The 21124-nt window shown below is 39.6% G+C and overlaps 1 protein-coding gene across 6 annotated transcripts in view; it reads right to left on the reverse strand.

Moving 5' to 3' along the window:
• CSRNP3 (cysteine and serine rich nuclear protein 3) overlaps nt 1-21124 on the reverse strand; it is a 166181-nt gene that overhangs the window by 34749 nt on the left and 110308 nt on the right. For all 6 annotated transcript variants that reach the window (XM_019553595.1, XM_019553594.1, XM_019553598.1 and 3 more), the window contains one exon: nt 20867-21037. In XM_019553595.1, coding sequence (XP_019409140.1) covers nt 20867-21014 — 148 coding nt within the window. In that variant the 5' untranslated portion in view covers nt 21015-21037. The remainder of the gene's footprint in view (nt 1-20866; nt 21038-21124) is intronic.

Raw genomic sequence — 21124 nt, forward strand, 5'->3', positions numbered from 1 at the left:
TTAAAGAAAATTTAAAAACTGAAGTTGAGAGTAAAGTGAGTAATTTAAGAGAAGATGTTCATGTCTTTAAAATGCATGTGGTTATGAAGCCTATAATCATCATAATCTGTAATATTTGAGGGTTTAAGGGTAAGGACCTTTTAAAAAAATCTATATATATATCCCTTAACACTGAGATTTTCTCACAGTATTGTTTAGTGGCAGGAATGAGTTGCTGGTTTTGTTTTGTATTTTAGGTCTTTTTTATGAAAAAAAACAATAATGGATTATTTTCTTCTATACATTTCATTAATCTATGATCACAAATTTTACCCACAGTTACATTTAAAGCGTAATAATTAAAACAAAACCAAAAGAGAAAATAGCTTGAACTACAGAATGGTTTTTAAAACTAAAAATATCCTTAGTTCTCTTGCCTATAAAAAAGCCATAAATCCTAAAAACACTTTTGTTATAAATTATATCCCAATCACTGGCTTTTATGGCATATCAGATTTTTGTTAAAAAGTGGAAACATCTACCACATTTATAACAACAGCACTGAAGTGTTGGGATCATCCCCTGGGAGAATAAAACATTCACACAGGTGATCTCTAGATTTTGGAGGAGGTGTTAGGTTTTGGAGGGCTGGAACTGATGTGAGCTAGCTCACAGAATTCCTTTGATCATGTGTCTAATTTTCTTTCACAAAAACTTTTAGCAATTGCATTATGAATGGCATAAACATCAAAAGCAATATATAATCCTAAAGAAAAACAGTTAACACAGGATTAAGATAAATAATCTCATTAATTAAAGATAAAATTATTAATTAAAGGTTTATTATCATAAACCTTAAGAATGATAAACATAGGAATTTCAGAGCAAAGGCAGTGTTGCCAGCTCTCTTGATTTTATTGGGAACCTCATAAAGTTTTGTTTTTTCTAAGACTGCACTTCTTAGTGGTATGTAAATTATGCAAGAATCTTATTTAAGAGAATATAAAATGTCTGGCCTATCATGCAAACAAGAAAAGCTTGAAAAATATGCACACTAAAGGCTTACAAACCAGAATGCAAATCCAAAGGATGCAAAATATATTGTGAAAAGAAACAAAAAAAACTAACCCTCTTATTTTTTGGAATCGCTTTGTGATTTTTCTCAGAAAAGCAAAACGTGATAAAATTACACTAACAAGCAATTCAAACCTATTAATGCACAGTTAGGACATCATGCTAAACCTATATTATTATGATTAGTCTTGCACATCAAACTTTTAAAAAACTGTTAATTTAAATCTGTCTCTCCCCTCCCCCCCCCCCCCACTCTTTTTGAGAACCCACTATTTTTTCTCCCTTCTTATCCATGGGGTCACTACATGGCAGAATTTGGATTCTGCACTGTGTTTCTGGCCTTGCTACGTTACACTTGGGAAACAATGCAGATATATTATAGTCATGAGAATCTTATTCATTAAAACAAAGCAAACAAGAGCTATGGAACACAGGGTGATTTTGCTTTTAAGTGGTTGCTCAGGAGCATAATTATGGGTTCTACCATTCCATGTTTCTAAAGATAAACAGACAGTTCTGCAGAGATGCTAAAGAGGTATTGCTAAAGAATAAAAGGGAAAAATAGCTAAAAGTTTTGACAATATAATGCTTTGTTTTTTAAAGATGGAAAACAATTCTTAACCTTAGCATGGTTGGTTGTTTCCAGGTTTCAAAGCCACTTTCTCATTTCTGTTACCCTTTTGGGCTAACTACAAACAATCAAAAAGCCCAAAGCTGAATTGATTCAATCTTCACAGGTTAGTTTAATCTTCATAGATTGAACCAATAAGCAAGTAAACAGACATTCACTTTTGATTCTAGAAATGCAGCAAATGGCTGCAGTGGCCCAGGTCAGAAGCTGCAGAGAGGGGTGCTAGGGCATGCCGCCCTGCTCATCTGGAGTAGACAACCTGAGCCAAGGCTAGCCTGCCAAACCTGTGAGCAGGGGAGTGTTGCTGGGGAGGTACGAAGCATCCTGGGATACTGGGGGACTGTGAATTAACCTGAAGCTGGAGGGAATCTGGGACCAAAGTTCAATAAATTGATTTAACCTAAATCAGTTATGTCTGATACTACATCCATCCAGGTTTATCTTAAACTGGTTTCAGCCATTTTGAAAGCAGTTTATGCCCATTGAACTTCTTTTGCTGTGTTACAGATTTGAGCCTGTTTCTGATCACTTCTACCATGTATAATTTCTGTTTCTAGCTTTGTTGTCTTTTCTCAGAAAGCACTACCACTCAGGTGACAGAATAAATACAGTTCCTTCATTTTCACAGCCCTGTGCCTACATCCTGAAGTAACAACTCTTTGTTCACACCGATCATATTGCCTTTTTTACTACATCTGAAAGGAGTCTAATAGAGGTGTCAAAATGTGGTCAGGTGTCCAGGGCAGCTGCCACACACAGGGGCGGTGGCAACTTCCAGTTTCCACTGCACTGCCAGTGTGAATGTGCAGCTGCAGAGGCAGCTGTTTTTTAACAGCCCCCCCTCCTCTCCAAAACACCAGTCACCCTACTCTAGTTATGCCACTGCTGATAGTTTTGCCATTTCTCGTCGCATACAATGCCTGAATAATGTGACTTTTTGGCTACTACATGCACTGGAAATCTTTAACAGCTTTTAAACTTTAGAAGGTTTATATAGCAGGGTATAGATCTTTCACAAGCCAAATTAAGTGCTATAAATTCTATACTCTGTTGGTAACCTTTTACATTTTTAATGTTCTGGTAAGCTTTAGTTTTTTTGGGTCATTCACAGAATAAAAATAAGTGCATAATATATACAACTACTTGTAGCAGTTCAAGAAACTGGCATGAAACCTTTGGTACAAATCAGCTAAAAACAGCCAAAAAAAACAAGCTATAGTGGGCACTGTGCCTGAAAACCTAATTGGAAATGCAATTGGAAAATATATCAATAAAAAGAAACCACAAAAAACCCTTGCTCCTTTTTAATATAGAACAGATATTCTTTCTGGTCTAATACATATTTCCAGAGAAATTTTGCCTCCATCTGACCCTCCAAAGTAAACAGCCACGTGCTTTTCCAAATCAGGGTCTTAAATACCTTATTCAGTGGATGTCACTGAGTTTTCTAAAACATAGCATAAAATAAAAGTAAAAAACCAAACAACTTTTACATGTAATAAGGGCATTAGACCTTACTCCAAAACTATTCTGGAATATAATAAGAGCCAAAGCAAAATGAAACAGCAGAAGTTACTTGAATCACATTGCAAGGCCTCCGTTCAGAAGCCTCATTCACCACTGCAACAAGAGTTAATGGAGAGAATGGCATGTATGTTGAGTAGTAACCTTAAGTTGGACACTAGTGGCTTGGCACACTTCTGCAATACTTTTCACTTGCTCGAATTTCCTGCAAAACTTTTGACTAGTAAAAACAATGTGATACATTCAGAAATAAAATTTCTTCTCTATCTTGTTTGCTGATGTTTGTCTCTTCTAGACTATCTTTTGATAGAATTAGCTTCTTGGAAAAAAAATACAAGTTAGCAAATTAGTTTTTTTTCCCCAAAAGTCAGAGTCAGCTTGTGACTCTGGGAAAGTCCAGGACACGGTACAATGAGGGAGCTGAGGTAGGGTCCACCCAAGTACAGAGAGGAGATGCCAGATGCAAGTGCTGTGCAACTACCACCTTCTAATAAACTGTGGAAGGACAGAAAGGCCAAGGGCCCATGACTCACACTAGCATGGCCTCCAGCTGCATAGAAGTTGGATAGTCCTGACCTATATAATATAGAAAGACTAGGATATGTAAAATAAGAATATCCCAAATGAGTGATTAGGTCTAAACTATGGTGGTGTATACTGAGCTATATGGATTGTCACCATTGTATGCACAGGTATAATTTTAACACATTTGGAAGAGAACAGAACGTAGTCCATTTTACCAGTAGCTATTGCTACTTGCTTTTGTGCATCCTGTGACATTTCCTGATGGCAGTAGAGTAGATGCTCACTCATAGTAGCAACTCACAAAGACACAAATGCATTTCTCATGGTGGAACCACATGTTGATATGACTCATGTGTAGTACCAGGGTATGGAGAATGAGTTTTTCTCACTTTGGGTTAAAAGTGAGGAAATGAGGCAGAACACGTGGTACAAACAAGTTTGTAGTTTGTGCTTACACATTTCTAAAAGAATTCATGAAGTGTCCAAGGAACAAAAAAGTAGGACAATATACTGATTTTCACTAAAACCATGTATGGTCATTGATTGATTATATAAGTATTAAAAGCTTTACTATACAATCAAAAATATACAGTTAGAAAGAGTGTATACTCTGGTTAATTAAAAGATGGGTTAATGTAACCAGTTTATTCAATTTATTTCTCTTACCCCACTCTGCAAACATATAATTATGATAATTTTATATCTGCTTTAAAAATGAGAAGTAAAGTTAATTTTAAGTCACCCAGGGAAGAATCATTTTAGTAATCATAAGTGATAAAAGCAGCTTGTAGCTGTTGGATGTTTGGAAACTTTCTACTAGCTAGTCTTTTAAAAAGTTACTCAAAGTTATCTATACCGCAATCCATCAACATATTTCATAGCTGGATTTCAGTCTTTTCCCACTAATAGTAAATTCTGACACAAAAAAATCCTCCCACTTAAAACCCCCCAGAAATGCTGAATATATTTCATAAAGAAGATTAACTTCAAATGAAGAACCTGATGAAGAACAGTGAATGAGATCAAAACACTAACTCCAATTTTAGGCCAATTCAGGTTGAAGGTCAGACCCATGGCTTCAGTCAGCCATTATAACATGCCAGATCAAAAACTTAAAGAAACTGGGGAATTTTATCCAGTACTGAACTTCATAGGTTAGATCCAGGACAGAGCAACTAATACAATACTTACCTGTATCAGACTCATTTATGTCTTCTTCCTTTGCCATGTGAATAAACTGTGACAGAGAAAGTCCTCCAAAGTTCTCTAAGAGAGTAACAGAATATCAGGGTCTTTCATTAAATCACACTATCTACCACAGTGGCCCTCAATGAACAAATATTGCAGTACATACCCAGACTTGTCTACTTCGGACAGCTTGAGTTTTGTAGACTGCCTTACAGCAAAGACTGGAGTGATGCCAGTATAAAAATGGTCTAAGCACTTGTGTAAATTTAGAACTTTCCCAAAAATAGAATATGAAACTCAACATCCAGGAAGGGAAATCTCACTTCAGTTAAAAATAACATCCATTAAAGGAATGTAAAGTAGTCTTCCTAGTTTTACAAGATCCTAACATGAATAACATTTTAAGCATTTTCAAACACTTTTTATTGAGAAAAGGAGGAGCTCTTTGATTACTAAACATAAATAATCTCAATTCTGGCTGAAATCCAAAGCATAAGCACTTTCCTCTGCTGCCTCAGCTATTCTCCTGATGTCAAAGACACATTAAAATAAATGTGAACCATATGGCTCCCCAGCAGAATACCAGCACTCTTTACATCCATGAGGGCAATGCAATTCATTACCACGATCACAGAAATATTTTAGGGACATGAAAATCTCAAGGCTAGATAAAGCAGCATGTGGCAGCCCATTTGATTAAAATTCTAGCAAAAAGACAGGAGTAGATATTGCTATTCTTAAACTCCACTAATCTATTTTCCTGCTTTTTACATATTCTCAGTGGCATATGAACCACTACGGTAAGAAGGATTAACACAACACCATCCTCCACCTGCTCCATGACTTTCCCACACAGCATTTCATCAAGTCTAACAATATAGAACTGTCAAGCCTAATATATCATGATAATCCAGGTCAGAACATCACTTAAAAAAAATAAAAAGACCAAGGCTGCTTAGCAAGCATCCTAGAAAGCAAAAACTGGGTAAGAGTTCATGCACTTGAATTTTGCCATTAAACAAAACAAAATATGTTGTACTGCTGCTTTTTGTATGCTTCACTTACCAGTCTCAGGCCTATTACAAGATTAATTACTACTCTTATGTCCTTAGGTTTGGAAATCCAAGTTTGGAGGAAATATTGTGATACCTCTCCCCTCAAACACATTTATAGGTAGGCGGGAGAGAGTATTTTCTGAGAAGAGACTTGGATGTACAAGTCCTTACTTGCTGTTGCTGGGGATATGGAATGGTACATTAACCCATAATAGAAAGAAATGAGATTTGTGCTCAAAACCCTGGGAAGCCTACACCCTATGCTGCCTAGTTGCAAAGGATGTAAAAAGAGGGGAAACTGAGAAGTGGAAACTAGAATACAGCTCTAATAGTTTGGCACTGCTCTCCTCCTAATCTCTTAAAGGCAGTGGTCATCACCATGCAAAACAGTTTTCTTTCTCACACTACCTGACTACCTTCCTCTGTCAGTCTGTATCAGATTGTCCAGGTAGGGGTGAGTTCACTGAGGCAACAGTTGGAAATATAGTTGCCTAAAGCTGAAGAATTAGAGAAGTTAAATTTGAAAAGTTTCACTGAATATATAGTCTATCCACTTACATGAAGAAGGAAAGAGCTTGCACTTAAGCAATTTGACCCAATCTCTACTGCAAGAACCATTTAGATGCTGGCTCAGTTCATATACGTTGCTTATTTGATAAAAAAAAAAAAAATTAGACAATGTTGGGTTAATTAAAAGAGGGAACAAGTTTCATAGGTGGAACTGCGACCTCTGGGGTTCTGAGCCATGATGTTTTCAGCTTAAAAAGTTGATGACAATTTAAAATTTTCCACAGAACACAAATGGTTCTCATGTAGATAAAGGACCCAATCTTTTGCCAAAATTGCTTTGTTATATTTTTTTCAGTCAAACCTAATTTACAACCTGTAGCATATATATGGGGGGGGGGGGGAAGGAAGGGAGTATTTTTGAGCAGGTGGGGAACTGAACTGTATTAGAGGGAAATAAGGGAACATAAAGAGCTTCAGGACTGGGCAGGGAATGAGAGAAGTGGGCAGGGATGAGCACGTGGGAAGAACAAATTAATTAGTGAGTTTCTGGTGATGTGTGTTGCATAGTAGGAAACAGCTGGGATAAGACAATTGAAGTAGTCACTGGAGTCTAAATAGTCAGGTCTTCTTTTACTTAATTACTGTAAAACATCCTATTTTTTCTACTCTGAAAGGGCAAAGACATGAGAGAGGAAAAGGGTACCATTTTCTCCACCAACTGCTCTATCCACAAGACACATTCCTGTGATATTCCCAACGCTGTGTCCCAATTTTTCCACTAAGAAGATAGGTAGGGACAGTCCGTTCTGTTTACTTCACACGAGCTGCCGTTGTTTAAATGTTGTTATTTTCCCTGGCCATAGTTTCCTACTGGTTAAGAAAAGCTGCTAACATTCATTGCTTGCATTAACTTGGAGATAAGGTTTAGGAATTTGTTAGTTGTCACATTTTGTCATTAATTAGTGAGAAAAAAATCTATGACATTGACAGTGTCTTACTTAGGAAAACCATTAAAAATGTACCAAGTTGAACGTTTCATTTTATTTATTATAAAGATTGCTAATGGCCACTACAGACCTTGTAAATTTCTGTTTCCTTTTGCAGTTATTTTTCTACTTGTAACACAAATGAAAACTCTGCAGTTCTTTCTTGATGCATGCTGAAAAACACCCCCACCAAAACAAGTGTAGGGCTATATTCAATATTTCAACTAACACTTGGGTCAGATTTCAAAAGATTCAGACCCCAGCAGCAAGGGAGATCTTAATGTTATCGAAGTGATATTACACTAAAAAATTACTTTATTAGGCCACTTCATTAGAACTGTGACCATTTTTGTCATCACACTTTCGTTCTTGTTGAACCTTTATATGAATTCCAGAATGACTTAGTCTTCTCAATAGTCTTCTCTCTCATTCTTTTCACTTTAACTTAGTCCTATTTTGCAGCATCTCTCTTTTCCACTTGAAAGAATCTCAAAGTCAATGAAACTTGAAAGCAATAGCTCTGACCAACAAAGGGTTTCTCATGTGGCTTTAGTCCTGCAGCAGAATGATCAGGATTGTCTATGTTTCATTTCCTATAGTACAATGATCAGTCTTCTCCCCTAGATTATGGGTAACCTCAGTAAATACTTATTTTTATACAAACATGGACTTGATTCATTTAGCCATGCATTAGTATCTATTTATGGACTTGATTCATTTAGCCATGCATTAATATCTATTTTCAGCCATATCTATGTATTTGTTACAACACTGTCACCAAAAGTTATTTAAAACAGTAATGAAAATCCTCTCTGATTTCTGCCAAAACTGTCTTTGTGATTTCATAAGACTATAAAATTCACTAGTTTATATGGATGGAACTTTCAAAGGCATTAAGCAAAGTTAGGTGAACAAATCTTTTGGCAGGGGAAGGAAAAAATAAATCAATGAGAATTGGGTGCTTAACTTCCTTTCATATCTTTGAAAGAGACTCCTAAATTATTTAGTACACATGATAAAAGAAAGTAGTTAGAATTCCATTGTGGCATGTCCTGCCCTATCTTATCCTGTAAGTATTTAAGATTAAAACACCATGCTACTTCAATTCACTGAGTTTTTCTGCAGTAATTCTGTAGAAATTTACTCTAGTTACTAAGAAACATTAAAAACAATATTGTTAATCTCTCTTTTTCAGTGAAGCTAGAGGTTGGAGATAAAATGAACTTCTATTCAATGTATTCTCAAGCCCATAACGAACCATTATTAGGTGCAAGTAATTTCAATTGGTATTTTACAACATACTACTACATTTTACTCCAATGCTTATAACAAAAGCATTAGACATGCTGACTCTAAGAAGTTAACAATTAATTTCCAAATACGGTTGCAAGTAATGAAAATTAGAAGGCACCATAAAAAAAACCTGCATATTTTTCAGCTGTTTCTTTTAAGTATTCTCAGGCCCATAACGAACCATTATCAGGTGCAAGTAATTTCAATTGGTATTGTTAAATAATAATTAAATAACTAACTAACACAAACAGCAGGATCAGGTAATAATTGGGGCTACTGACCCTTATGCCAGATGAAACTTGCTTCCATTACACAAATGTAGTATGATAAGATCTAGATTCTCCTATGATGCAGAGCATTTGAGAATGCACTCCAATATTCCAACCTATCATAAATGTAAGCAATGATGAGCTCAGTGTGCTGGCGTGGGATTCTATAACATTCAAAACAGGATTTCTAGGTAGTTATGAATGTTGTCACTTAGGTGAAATTTATCACTCTGGTGACAGAGGAATGTGCTGTGGGGGGTATAGTATTAATAGCTATAGGGCCAAATTCTAGGGTCAAACTGTAAAGCTAGTGAGAAAGTTCAGAAAAAGTTCAAAATTTCCAAGCAAAATGGCAGAAGATGTTGGGAATGTGTGTGTGTGTGTGTGTAAGTTTTCATTCCGTATTTTTGACCACCTTTGAAACTGGTCCAAATATTTTTAAATGACAAAGTTTCAATTAAAGATGGGAATTATTTTCTCATCGCTACACAGGAATGGAGAGGGCTGCTTTTGCCAGATGGGTGCAGAAAGATGCACAATTTTTGGGAACAAGGGTAACATTTCTCAGATCCTAATCCTGCAACTACATCCACTGCAGCGTGAAACTTTATGGCTAGGTACAGACATTTAAAAAGCCTGAGGCAGAACTGATCCAAGTTACATGGTTTTCGGTAAGTGCTATAGTTTAGATCAGTAGCAAACAGAACACACATTCACCACTTAGTGGGGGGAGGGGGGAGGGGCAAATTTTAGACTGGGTTTTTGCCATTTTTAAGTCAGTCCATATGTGTCGAACTTCTTTCCTGTTACAGGTATAGATCAGTTTTTTGGGCTGAACTTCTGTTACAGGTATAGACCAGTTTCCAATCACTTATACCAGTAAAAGTGTGATATCTGTACCTGACCTAAATGTCCCTGAATATGGAGAGTCAACAGGCTTCCTCCATCAGGGACAGGAAAATTCCCACACTGCAGTCCTGCATCCAAAGCCCTGATACTCTTTACATGTTTCCATATGGTGGCCTTGGGAAAGGGAGGAAGTGTTGAGAAACATATACAACCTTATGCTGTAGAGTGGAGGGAGACGGGGTGTTGGGTCTTAGATTCAGGCCTGCCTCTGCAGGATCAAGCTATGAGCAGCCCCAGACCCAGTTCAGGGGGTGTTAATCACACAATAAATTAAATGTCTGCCAGGCACCCAAGGCATGGTTTTTCAGTAATATAACCTGGGTAACGCACTAAAATTTCACCTATAGGCATAATGGTGTAGTTGCTTTGCACCACTCCTATGATGCAAAGCAAACATAAGCCTAGTTTAGCTGGCCAGTTGAACTGAGTTTATGGCTTAGTGGAGCAGAGTCCTTGAAACACATGAGTAAATCTGACTCCATCTCTATTGTAAGAACCATTTGAACACTGGATAGATTTATACACTCTGCCTACTTGCTGAAGTGTTGCAATCTCTTTGGGTTACTTTCTTTACTGTTAAAAAAATACCTCCTTCCAATCTGCTCTAATTCTACATTAAAGAGCAAGGAAATAGCCCATGAGAATACCATTAATAATCAGAGTATATTGGATTAATTAAAAAAGGGAAAAAAGTTTCAGAGGTAGGACCCTGACCCATGGTTGGGGCACATACATACCATAGTACAAATAATCTAAAGAGATGACCGACCATCAGCAGGCAATGAGATGTTCCAAAATCCTCCCCGCTGTCCCCTTGGCATTTTATGTACTTAAATTTCATTCTAGAAAAGGAATTGAGTTACTCACAAGGGGCACATCTACACATGCATTAATGCACCATAATTACAGTGCATTAAGTTTAGTACCTGTAATAGCAGGTGCTAACTCAATGCACTGTGATCAGTGCTACTGCACAGTAGCTCCGGCACACATCTTTTACATGACGCTAATGCGCAGTAGGCTAATTCTACTGCTCATTAACATGGCTTTCTCTGTGATGCGCTAATGCCCAATAGAATTAATCTACTGTGCTTTTAGCAGCTTGTATAGATGCACCCAAGGAGTTTCAAAAATCCAGTGGAAGAAAAAGAAAGGAAAAAGTGTAAAATTAGAAAATAAAAAGATTAGAAAGAGAGGAAGCTTTTTTAGGGGCAGAAAAGCACCATTGTAGCTGACTGACTCAATAGCATGCTCTGGCTGCTTGCAATGCATTTTCTGAGCCAGAATGACGTCACAAAATGCACTGGTGCATTAACCTATTATTTCTTTAGGCAGATGAATGATTTAAGAGAGTGTGGAAAATATGTTTTAAAATATATTTTTAAGAGGCTTCACTAAGGTACAATGTATGCTTGAAGATAGCTACCAACTAAACATCAGATAGTGGAGGGTTATGATGTATCAGCTGTGTGTGTACAACAGCTACGTTTGTGGAGAGTCAAGTGAATTAACACAGACTGGCTGAGCATCTGAAGACTCCAGCTTATACAGCACTAGATTTTACTCTACTATTTTAGCATACAAATGTCTTTGAAATGTAATAGCCACATGCACTTGAGTGCCTGGGGTTTGCAACAATTCCTGAGGGGAAAAGGTCTCCCTGCTGTCTGAATTAATAACTAGATGAGTCTCCCATTCAAAGTGCTTTCTAAAGCAGGAGAGGCTTCTTGGCGTTAGGCAATCTTGCTGGCTCTGTGCCAACTCCTTCTGCTGCTTCACCAAGGTTATTTCCTTATAGACTGGCTGTATGGTGTGCATTAATGATGACATTTTACTGAGCAGCAAATTTAAAACATGGAAATTAATCTCTTTTATAAAATTTATGTGCAATTATATACCTATGATTACAGAAAATATGACTTCTATGATCCTACAAATAATAAAGGGCCACATACTACAATGGAAACAGGATGCTTTTTTCATCACTATCTGAAGCTCACAGTATACTATTCTTAAATGTAATTATTATTTAAAATATTTGTAGTTCATTACAAATGTAAACATTTTAAAACACGCCAAATTCTAAATTTCCTCTGCCCTGGAGAACTTACAATCTCACTATCTTATCTGAAGGTGTTCAGCTAACTGCAAATGGAAATTTACTGAGTGTAGGGGGTCAAAGTAGGAATCCCAAGGCCAGAAGCAGCTGGTTTGAATGAAAAATTAATCTTGTTCTATGTGCATAAAACCTGTTTAATTAATTCTCCCAATTAACATTTTCTTTCCTGCATCATAGTGCAAACATATTATCTCCCAGAACTCTGGAAATGACAAAATGTAGGTAATTTTGCATTAAAGTACAACTTTTTGGAAAAGAATGTCTTGGATTTTTCTACAACCAGACATTTAAGTTACAGATTTAAATTAATCAAATGTGGTTAGGCACAGGACAGCTACCTAGGAGTGCAAGACACTTTTACAGAGTACAGGGACACCTGGCACAGTTTTATGAGCACTCATGGTGTTCTGGCAAGGTGCCAGAGGACTGGAAGAGGACCAATGTGGTCCCTTTTTTGAAAATGGGGAGGAAGGAGAACCCAGGAAACTACAGGCCTGTTAGTCTTACCTTGGTCCTGGGGAAGCTCTTTGAGAAAATTATCCAGGAGCACATCTGCGAGGGACCAGCAGGGGAGATCATGCTTAGGGGCAACCAACATGGGTTCATTCGAGGCAGGTCCTGTCAGACCAACCTGGTGGCAGTCTATGACCAGGTCACAAAATCCTTGGATGCAGGTGTCACGGTGGATGTAGTCTTTCTGGACTTTAGGAAGGCCTTGGACATGGTCTCTCACCCCATTCTCATTAAGAAACTAGGTGACTGTGGCGTCGATGCCTACACAGTCAGATGGGTCGCAAATTGGCTGGAGAGCTGCACCTAGAGAGTGGTGGTGGATGCATCTTTTTCGACCTGGAGGGATGTGGGCAGTGGGATCCCCCAGGGCTTGGTCCTCAGGCCTGCACTGTTCAACATCTTTATCAGTTACTTGGATGAGGGGGTGAAAAGCACCTTGTTCAAATTCATGGATGACACGAAGATGTGGGGAGAAGTGGGCACGCTGGAAGAGAGGGACAGGCTGCAACTAGACCTAGACAGGTTACAGGGGTGGGCAGATGAGAACAGGATGGGATTCAATACTGACAAGTACAGAGAACTGCACCTGGGGAGGAAAAACCAGCAGCACACCTATAGGCTGGGGAACTCCCTTCTCATCAGCACAGAGGCAGAAAAGGAACTTGGAGTCATTACTGATTCCAAGATGAACATGGGCCACCAATGTGGGGATGTAGTCAGGAAAGCTAACTGCATCTTCTCATGCATCCACAGATGCATCACAAGCAGGTCCAGGGAGGTGGCACTCCCCCTCTATGTGACACTGGTCAGGCCACAGTTGGAGTACTGTGTCCGGTTCTGGGTACCACACTTCTGGAGGGATGTGGCCAGCATCGAGACGGTCCAGACGAGGGCCACTTGCATGATCGGGGCAGCAAGGCAGGCCCTACAAGCAGAGGCTACGGGACCTGAACCTGTTCAGCCTCCACAAGAGAAGGCTGAGAGGGGATCTGGTGGCCATCTATAAACTGGCCAAGGGGGACCAGCAGGAAATGAGATACTCCCTGTTCCCCCCAAGCACTACCAGGAGTAACAAGGAATAACAGCCATAAGTTGATGAAGAGTAGATTCAGGCTAGATATCAGGAGGCGCTACTTCACAGTCAGGGTGGCTAGGATCTGGAACCAACTTCCAAGGGAAGTGGTTCTCACTTCTACCCTGGGGGTCTTCAAAAAGGAGGCTAGATAGACACCTTGCTGGGGTCGTTTGACCCCAGCATTCTTTCCTGCCCATGGCAGGGGGTCGAACTAGACGATCTACTCAGGTCTCGTCTGACCTTACCAACTATAAAACTATGAAAGTTAGCAAAAGTCACCTTTATATTGATTCTAGAGTGGTAGTAAATAAAATAATGGATTGTTTCTTAAAATGTGATTAATTCTTCCCTCATATACGAGTTTACATTTGCCTATAAACTTTGAGAGAGGCTCATTTTTCCAGCACAGGTCAGTATTTGATGTAGAAGAAATATCTAAAGCTGGCAAAGAAATCTAGTAGCCTAAATTTCCAATACTGCCTTTAAAGCACACTACAATTGATAGAGGTCGACTGAGTGGAAATATGAAAATTGATCCAGCCCAGTACTAGGTGAGAAAAAAATTAGACTTCTGAGTAATTTCATCTTTGCAGCTTATAAATGTGGTTTTCTAACTAGTCTTAATAAGATTTAAATTCTTGTGTTTTAACAATAAAGCTAAGAAATAAGGATGAGGACTGCAATGGAGTCCAAATGTGAGATGCAAGAAGCTAATTAGATACAAGGTCATTCTTCCATTCGATATTTTCCGTGACACAGATCAATATCTCTTTACATTCCTGCCAGCAGCAAATGTGCTGCCTTTCCTATCAGACTATGGTACATATAGCTGTACAGGTACAATGTACATACTGGCTTTTACATATTAAACAGATACCCCTTTCAGATGGGACTATAACCCCCAACAACCATTTCCTTCTTCGGTCTCCAAGATGTATTTATTATCCCATAATACCAATTCAACTGACTAGTTAAATCCCTATTTTTCAAGCCAGCTTTATACCATATTGTGATTATTTTATTTTAAATATGACCTTTACATCTATATTGTGTGTTGTTTGCAAAAGTAAAAATAAAAACATGCACATTCAACTTTTCATATTTCAGCACTGCTAGGTGATACAAATCATTGTTCTGAGATAATTAGATTATTAGGACAATACTCTGAGAAAGCAGTAGTTCCCTATGTCTTTATTTAAATACACTGTTCTTCAAGCAAAGGAAACAAATGCCATTTAGAATGGTATTTCAAATGCAATCAAGATTTAATGATAGGCACTGATTTAAAAACTTCCAATTTTTTATTTGTAAATCTGACAATTTCATATAATTAAAAGAAGCATTCAAGATTGGCTTTCTTGTAAATTTATGCATTCAGACACAAATTGCTATTTTCTGTTTTGATGACAGTGAACATCTAATGTAAACAGTCTGCGATGAATCACATGTGCATTAAAGCAGTTGTAGGGATGACAAAAGCCAGGTAACAGGTATATTATTAACATAGTTCATATTGCTAGTTACCATATCACTTCAGTATTTCCCAATGGAATTATGAAATAGTATTGTGAAATATTACCTTATGTCACAGTACCAACTATATGACAGCTTATTAATACTGTACCCAGACCCACATATAGTACATAAATATACTGTATGGGTGCATCTACACATGTCACTATGGGAACATTGTTATTGTGCTGTGATTGAGTACTTCCCTTTGGAAGTACTAATTTACTGAGCAGTAACAGTCAGTACTGCACCCTACGCATGGCGCACACTTATTTTTAGCAGCTACTTTGCCATAGCAGTGTGCTATACCAGGGGAGCATGTCGCTATACTGAAGTACTTGCTGGTCATGTGTAGAGACCCGTGGATGCTACATTGCTTTAGCACATTGCTACGGCCAGTGGCAACATGTAGGGGGTGCACATGCACCCCCTGAGAGTGCTGGTGCACCCCCCCACAGACCACACTCCCCACTTAGGCGACGGGCAGGGGGCGCTGGCCAGGGATTGGGAGTGCCAGATGAAGTGCTGTGGCCACTTCTGGGAGCCCCATGGCCGTTTCCCAGTCGGTGCAATTGGCTGTGGGGGACCTGATGAATTCTGACAGTTTAAAGATTTATATGAGGAGGAAAGTAAATTCAAGCTGCAGTAGTCAAAGGAAGTTCATGTAACTTTTCCTATAAAAATAATAGAGGCAATATAAAGAAGAGGAGAAACCAAACAAGCTAAAATAGTGCACACGTCTTACAATTGAACTGCACTATTATCAGGAATTCCAATTTTTTTCATAGGGGAGGAGCATGGTATTTACAGCAATTTTTAATATTCTCTTTGAAATACAGACTACCGTATGAGTAGGACATCTGCCCACTTGAGAAACCCATTTTGTCCATGTGCCCAAGTAGTTATTTTTCATGAAGGATTCAGATAATAAGATACTTATTACATGACTTGGCATCTACAGCTAGTCATATTTTTTAATAAAATATCTTCTCATTACAAAACAATGATTTACCAAAATTGAAATTGTTTGTTGGTTGGTACTGGAGAATTTCCAATTGACACTGTTGAAGCAGCCCAATTCCATTTGGTCTAACTGAACACTTTCTGTTACTTAGTTCAAAATAACTTTACATTTTGAAAAGTTAATAAGAATACAAAGCCTGAAATCATCATAAAGCAATTATTAACATGAACATTTTGTTTGACCCAATCCACAATTAATTGCAGACATGTTGTCTGCAAAACATCTCCAGATTTTTATTTAATCCTATTTAGGATTTCTCCCCACAACAATTCTAACATAAATTGTAAAAAAAAAAAATTCTCATAAGATAGAAAAAGACTGTTTCCCACCCAGCCCTACTTAAATCTCTGGGGAAATCTCAGGGTCTTAGTGGCATCCTGGAACTACTGAAGCATTTGGTATGATTTTCAAGTATGGTGACTTGCAAGCAAGATTATCCCTAGAAAAGGAAAAGAAAAAATCCTGTTATCTACAAGAGGCAGAGGCTGGAAAGTGAGCACCTGTGATTCATAGATGTAGCCAAAAGCAGAATTGGGCCCATAGTTTTATTGGTTGCCTGATTCTAAGGAGTTGTCTATAAAAAAATTTGCACCAAAAATCCTGTGCTGCATGAGTTGGATCCAATGAGAATATTAAAACTGAAACATAAATCTGTATTTTTAATACAGACATGGACTTACAAAACAGTAAAAATAAAATATATTATAGCTAATCTCTATGAAGGCAGAAATAGGATCATCAGCGCTGAAGTGAATATTGGGTATATCAGAAATAGGGGATGTGTGGTCATGTCCAAAGGTGGTAATGGGTATTAATTCTCTTAAATATCTCAGTTTAACATTTATTTAAAATATTACCTCATTTTAGAAGGAGAACTCACAGGCACTTTTTCTTAAGTAGTACATTAAACATATTGCATCTTTTTATATTAAGAGGTCAAAAGGATGTAGTATTTTCAGAGTATGATAAAATTAATTGGAAAGCAAGATAAGAGGACATTTCTACCACTATTTTCCATTCCTGTTCTGAGACAATTGGAATGAAGGAGAATAATGTGGATAATGAGTCAGAACTTTATTGCTAGAATCAGGTATACTACAAAAATGAAATCACCAACAGGGCAGTTCATTCTATTACTCAATAACTTTTTGGTGGAAACCCCGCCACCCAAGCATACTAATTATAATAAGATATACAGATTTATTGCCACAAACTGCTTGATACCTGTGGTAAATTTCATCAACATCCAAGAAACTGAACATACTATAGTAATTCTAAAACTGCAAGAAGGTGAAAATGAAAAAATGAAAATGTGGAGTTAGCAGTACCCTCTTCCTAAGTTTATTTTATTAAGCGCCTGATACCTGTTCATGGGAGATGACAGAAGAACATTACCATCAGGAAGAAGGAAGGAGGGAGAAGTATTAGCATGCAGCTCCACCATGAGAAATGTATCTATGTCACCATGCCATGGACTTTCCCAGTCGCAACCCACATACCCCCCACCCCCACCCACTGAGGTGGAAGCAGAAAGTGAAACCTGGGAGGGAGGAAGGGAGAGGTAGCCTAGATTTGGGCCACCAGATGAACAGCTCTGACATAGATTTTATATTCCTTTATTTTCTTTATACAGAAATGCATTCTTTTTAAAAGGTAGCAGGCTGTACAATCAGTGCACAACACAATTGTTTTCTTCCAGACAAACCAAATCACAAATGCATAAGCTCACTTCAGCATCTCATAGGGGCCATAGCAAAAGTGTTCACATCATGACCCCTGTCAGGCAATACTTGTGAATTCTGCTAATGCTCCAAACTGTATACAGTGATTTCAAAATGTCTTCAAATGAGCTGGAGGAAATAATGTGTAAAACCGAAAGAAATCTGGAGATAAATAGTTCCAGTGAAGTCAACAATGAAGTAATTGGCCTCAGTGTATTCATGTAATAGAGAATTGCAGGATCTGGGCCTAGGTTGTTTAAATTATGCAAGTACTCACATTGAAATAAACAAGCAATAAAAACAAAACAGATTAATGTTCACCAGACTTTCTAGGCATATGAGCTTTTCATTTTTGATAACACTGAGGCAAATGCTTGTCTCCACAAAAAACTATTGACTGTGCAAAATCCTGTCTAGAGTAGGCATGGATGCTATGGATAATGGTTGCCAGTATCTCCATCTAACCTGAAGCATTTCATTAAGTCTTTATAATGTGGAATCCTCCATAAAAATGTTATTTGTTTTGCATAACCCACCCTGATCAAAAATTTCCATTGGTATGGAAATAAAGTACAGTGATCAGATGATTCTGAGTACTATATATTGTGATTGTCACTAAATACAGTAGTACCTCTTAAAAGCTTACAATTTTATTCAAGAAAACTAATGTACCAGCAGAATCTTGTAATGTTTCCCTTCTCTACCTACTGTATTATAAATACCTTGAATGCTGAAAATCCTGACTACAAAACTGCAATCAGTTCTCTAAAGCAAATGACATACGTTTAAGTGCTGCTAGTGTAATTTAGGTCATATTAATAAATAATTCTATGCAGATTTCACTAAATAAATGGTGAGTTACAAAACTGAAGCCAAAGTGCCACAGGCTTCCAGGGTGGCTTTTGTCAATTCACTGCACCTCACTGGAACTCAGTTTTCACTTCCGTAAAATAGAGATAATGATAAAGCATATTGACATCTAGGCTAAATCCAGACCGTCAGAAAGCCCAAGGCTGAATTGATTCAGTCCTTCGTGGGTTTCTAACCTGCACAGACTGAACTGATGAAGTAAACTGACATTAACTTTTGAAGCTGGAAAGGCAGCTAGATGCCTGCAGTGGTCCAAACTTGAAGCTGGGGAGGGTACTAGAGTAGTGTTTCTCAACCCATGGGTCACGCATCAAAAGTAGGTTGCAAAAATATCTGAAAGGGTCATGAGCAAGTCCCAGAAAAGTGTGGGAAACCATGGGTTTCTCCTTGCAAGCTGGCAGCCTTCCAGCCAGCAAGGAGCTGCTTGGGGCAATTCAAGATAGCAGGTACATGTGTACCTGCATATAGCTGGCATGCAGCCAGTATGGAGAGTGGGAGCTGGCGGTCCAGGGCTTAGGAACTGTTTGGGGGTTGGTGTGGAGTGGATGGGTGTGGGGGGTGGGGACAGGTGCTTGTTGGCACTGGGGGAAGATGGCCAGGCACCAAGGCTGTGTCAAAGCAGCAGGGGCAAGAGATAGGAAGGCGCCTGCCCCTCCAGCGTGGGAATGGACCCAGGGGGAGCTACATGGCTGAGTACTTGCAGGGGTGGGGTGGATGGGAGACATTGCTTGAGGGGCCATAATCAGGCTGCCTGGTGCAGCACAGGCGCCCCAGCCCATGGCAGCCGGGGTGACACAGGCCCCCACTCCCTCTTCCCTCTAGCCCATGCTGTGACCAGAGTTGCTCTGCTGCTGCCCAGATGAGCCAGAGCCACTGCAGCCACCATGCTCCAGCCCAAGTGAGCCAGGGGCAGCTGGGGGCCCTCCAGCAGGGATGTGGGGGAGGGGGCTGTGGGTTAGGTATAAGAGTCATCAGTATGGCCCAGGGGGGCAGGGGACTGTGGCTTGGGAGTGAGGGCACCAGCAAAGCCTGAGGCTATGGGTCAGGACTGGCCATCAATGTTTACAAATGGGTCCTGGTACAAAAAAGTTCGAGAAGCACTGCACTAGAGCACACCTCCTGCCTGCCACCCGCTGCTGAGGGCACTTGAATGCAGCCAACCGGGGCCTATCATTGATTGGCTGCCCCCCCCACAAACTCCTGCTGATCCCCTGCAGGGTGGGGAACAGTCCTTCCAGCCTGTGTCCCTGCCAGTGTTGGGTATCCTGCCACATAGGGGGGTCCCCACACCTCAGCAGGGGTTCCTGCACCCTGGGCAGGGTTCCTTGAGTGCTGCCACCAGTGCACAGGGGGAATTTCCCCCTCTCATCTCTTGGCACAGTCAAGTACCAGCTTGGCCTTGGGCTGGAGGGAATGATTCCCCCCGTAGCACCTGTGGGGGCAGAGCTAAACTGGTGCTGCACCATGCTGAGAGGTGGGAGGGGGCAATTCTCCCTCTGTACCAGTGACCGGGCTCAGGGAACCCTGCCCAGGGCTGGGGAATGCCCACTGAGGCACAGGGATCTGGGCCAGCCCCCAGCTGGAGGGCCTGATCCCCTCACCTCCCACCTACATGTTGGTGACTCATGTGGGCCAGGGGGAACCCTTTCACACCAGGGATTGGGGCCGGGGCTGAGGAGGGGAGTTCTGTTCCCCTGTCTCCTCCCCACCACCACCCTGCTGGGCTGACTGCCACAGGCTGGATCAGGGCTGCAGAACAGGTGTCGCTGCCTCAGCTCTGTGACAGCCTGGGGACAGAGCTGGCCCTGCCCAGCTGGAGCAGACAGGATGGGCCAAGGCTAGTGGCCTGCCCTATGAGGTGGGGTTGTGGGGAAATTGGTTTATGTGCACTGAACATTACAGGTTAAAATTCTATTACAGGTTAAAACCATTTTCTGATCACTTAAACTGGTTTGTGTGTAATGACTGTCCCCAGACCTACTGATAAAAAACTGCTGTATAAGAGCTGTGTATTATTATTACCATTATGCCAGACAATACTATCAATTTGTAGAGGACAATAGAGCTCTACGCAAGACTTTGGACTCACGGGTAAAATGATTAGAAGTGGATGGATTGACACTATCGCCGCTGTCAGCACTTTCACTGCTAGAAACTTCATCATCTGATTCCCTCACAGAGGAGCAGGGTGAGGAGCCATCAACTTCTTCAAACTTCCTCTTTAAAATTCCACTCATAGCTGCAACGCTGTCACATGTATCTGTAACAGGAACAGAGGCAATGAAGCATTGATATTTTTGACTGCTGACCATGCAATCAAGGTCTCGAAAGTCATATTTTTGTGGAT

This window comes from Crocodylus porosus, unplaced genomic scaffold, assembly GCF_001723895.1.
Source record: "Crocodylus porosus isolate Cpor-Errol unplaced genomic scaffold, CroPor_comp1, whole genome shotgun sequence".
NCBI classification, from domain to species: domain Eukaryota; kingdom Metazoa; phylum Chordata; order Crocodylia; family Crocodylidae; genus Crocodylus; species Crocodylus porosus.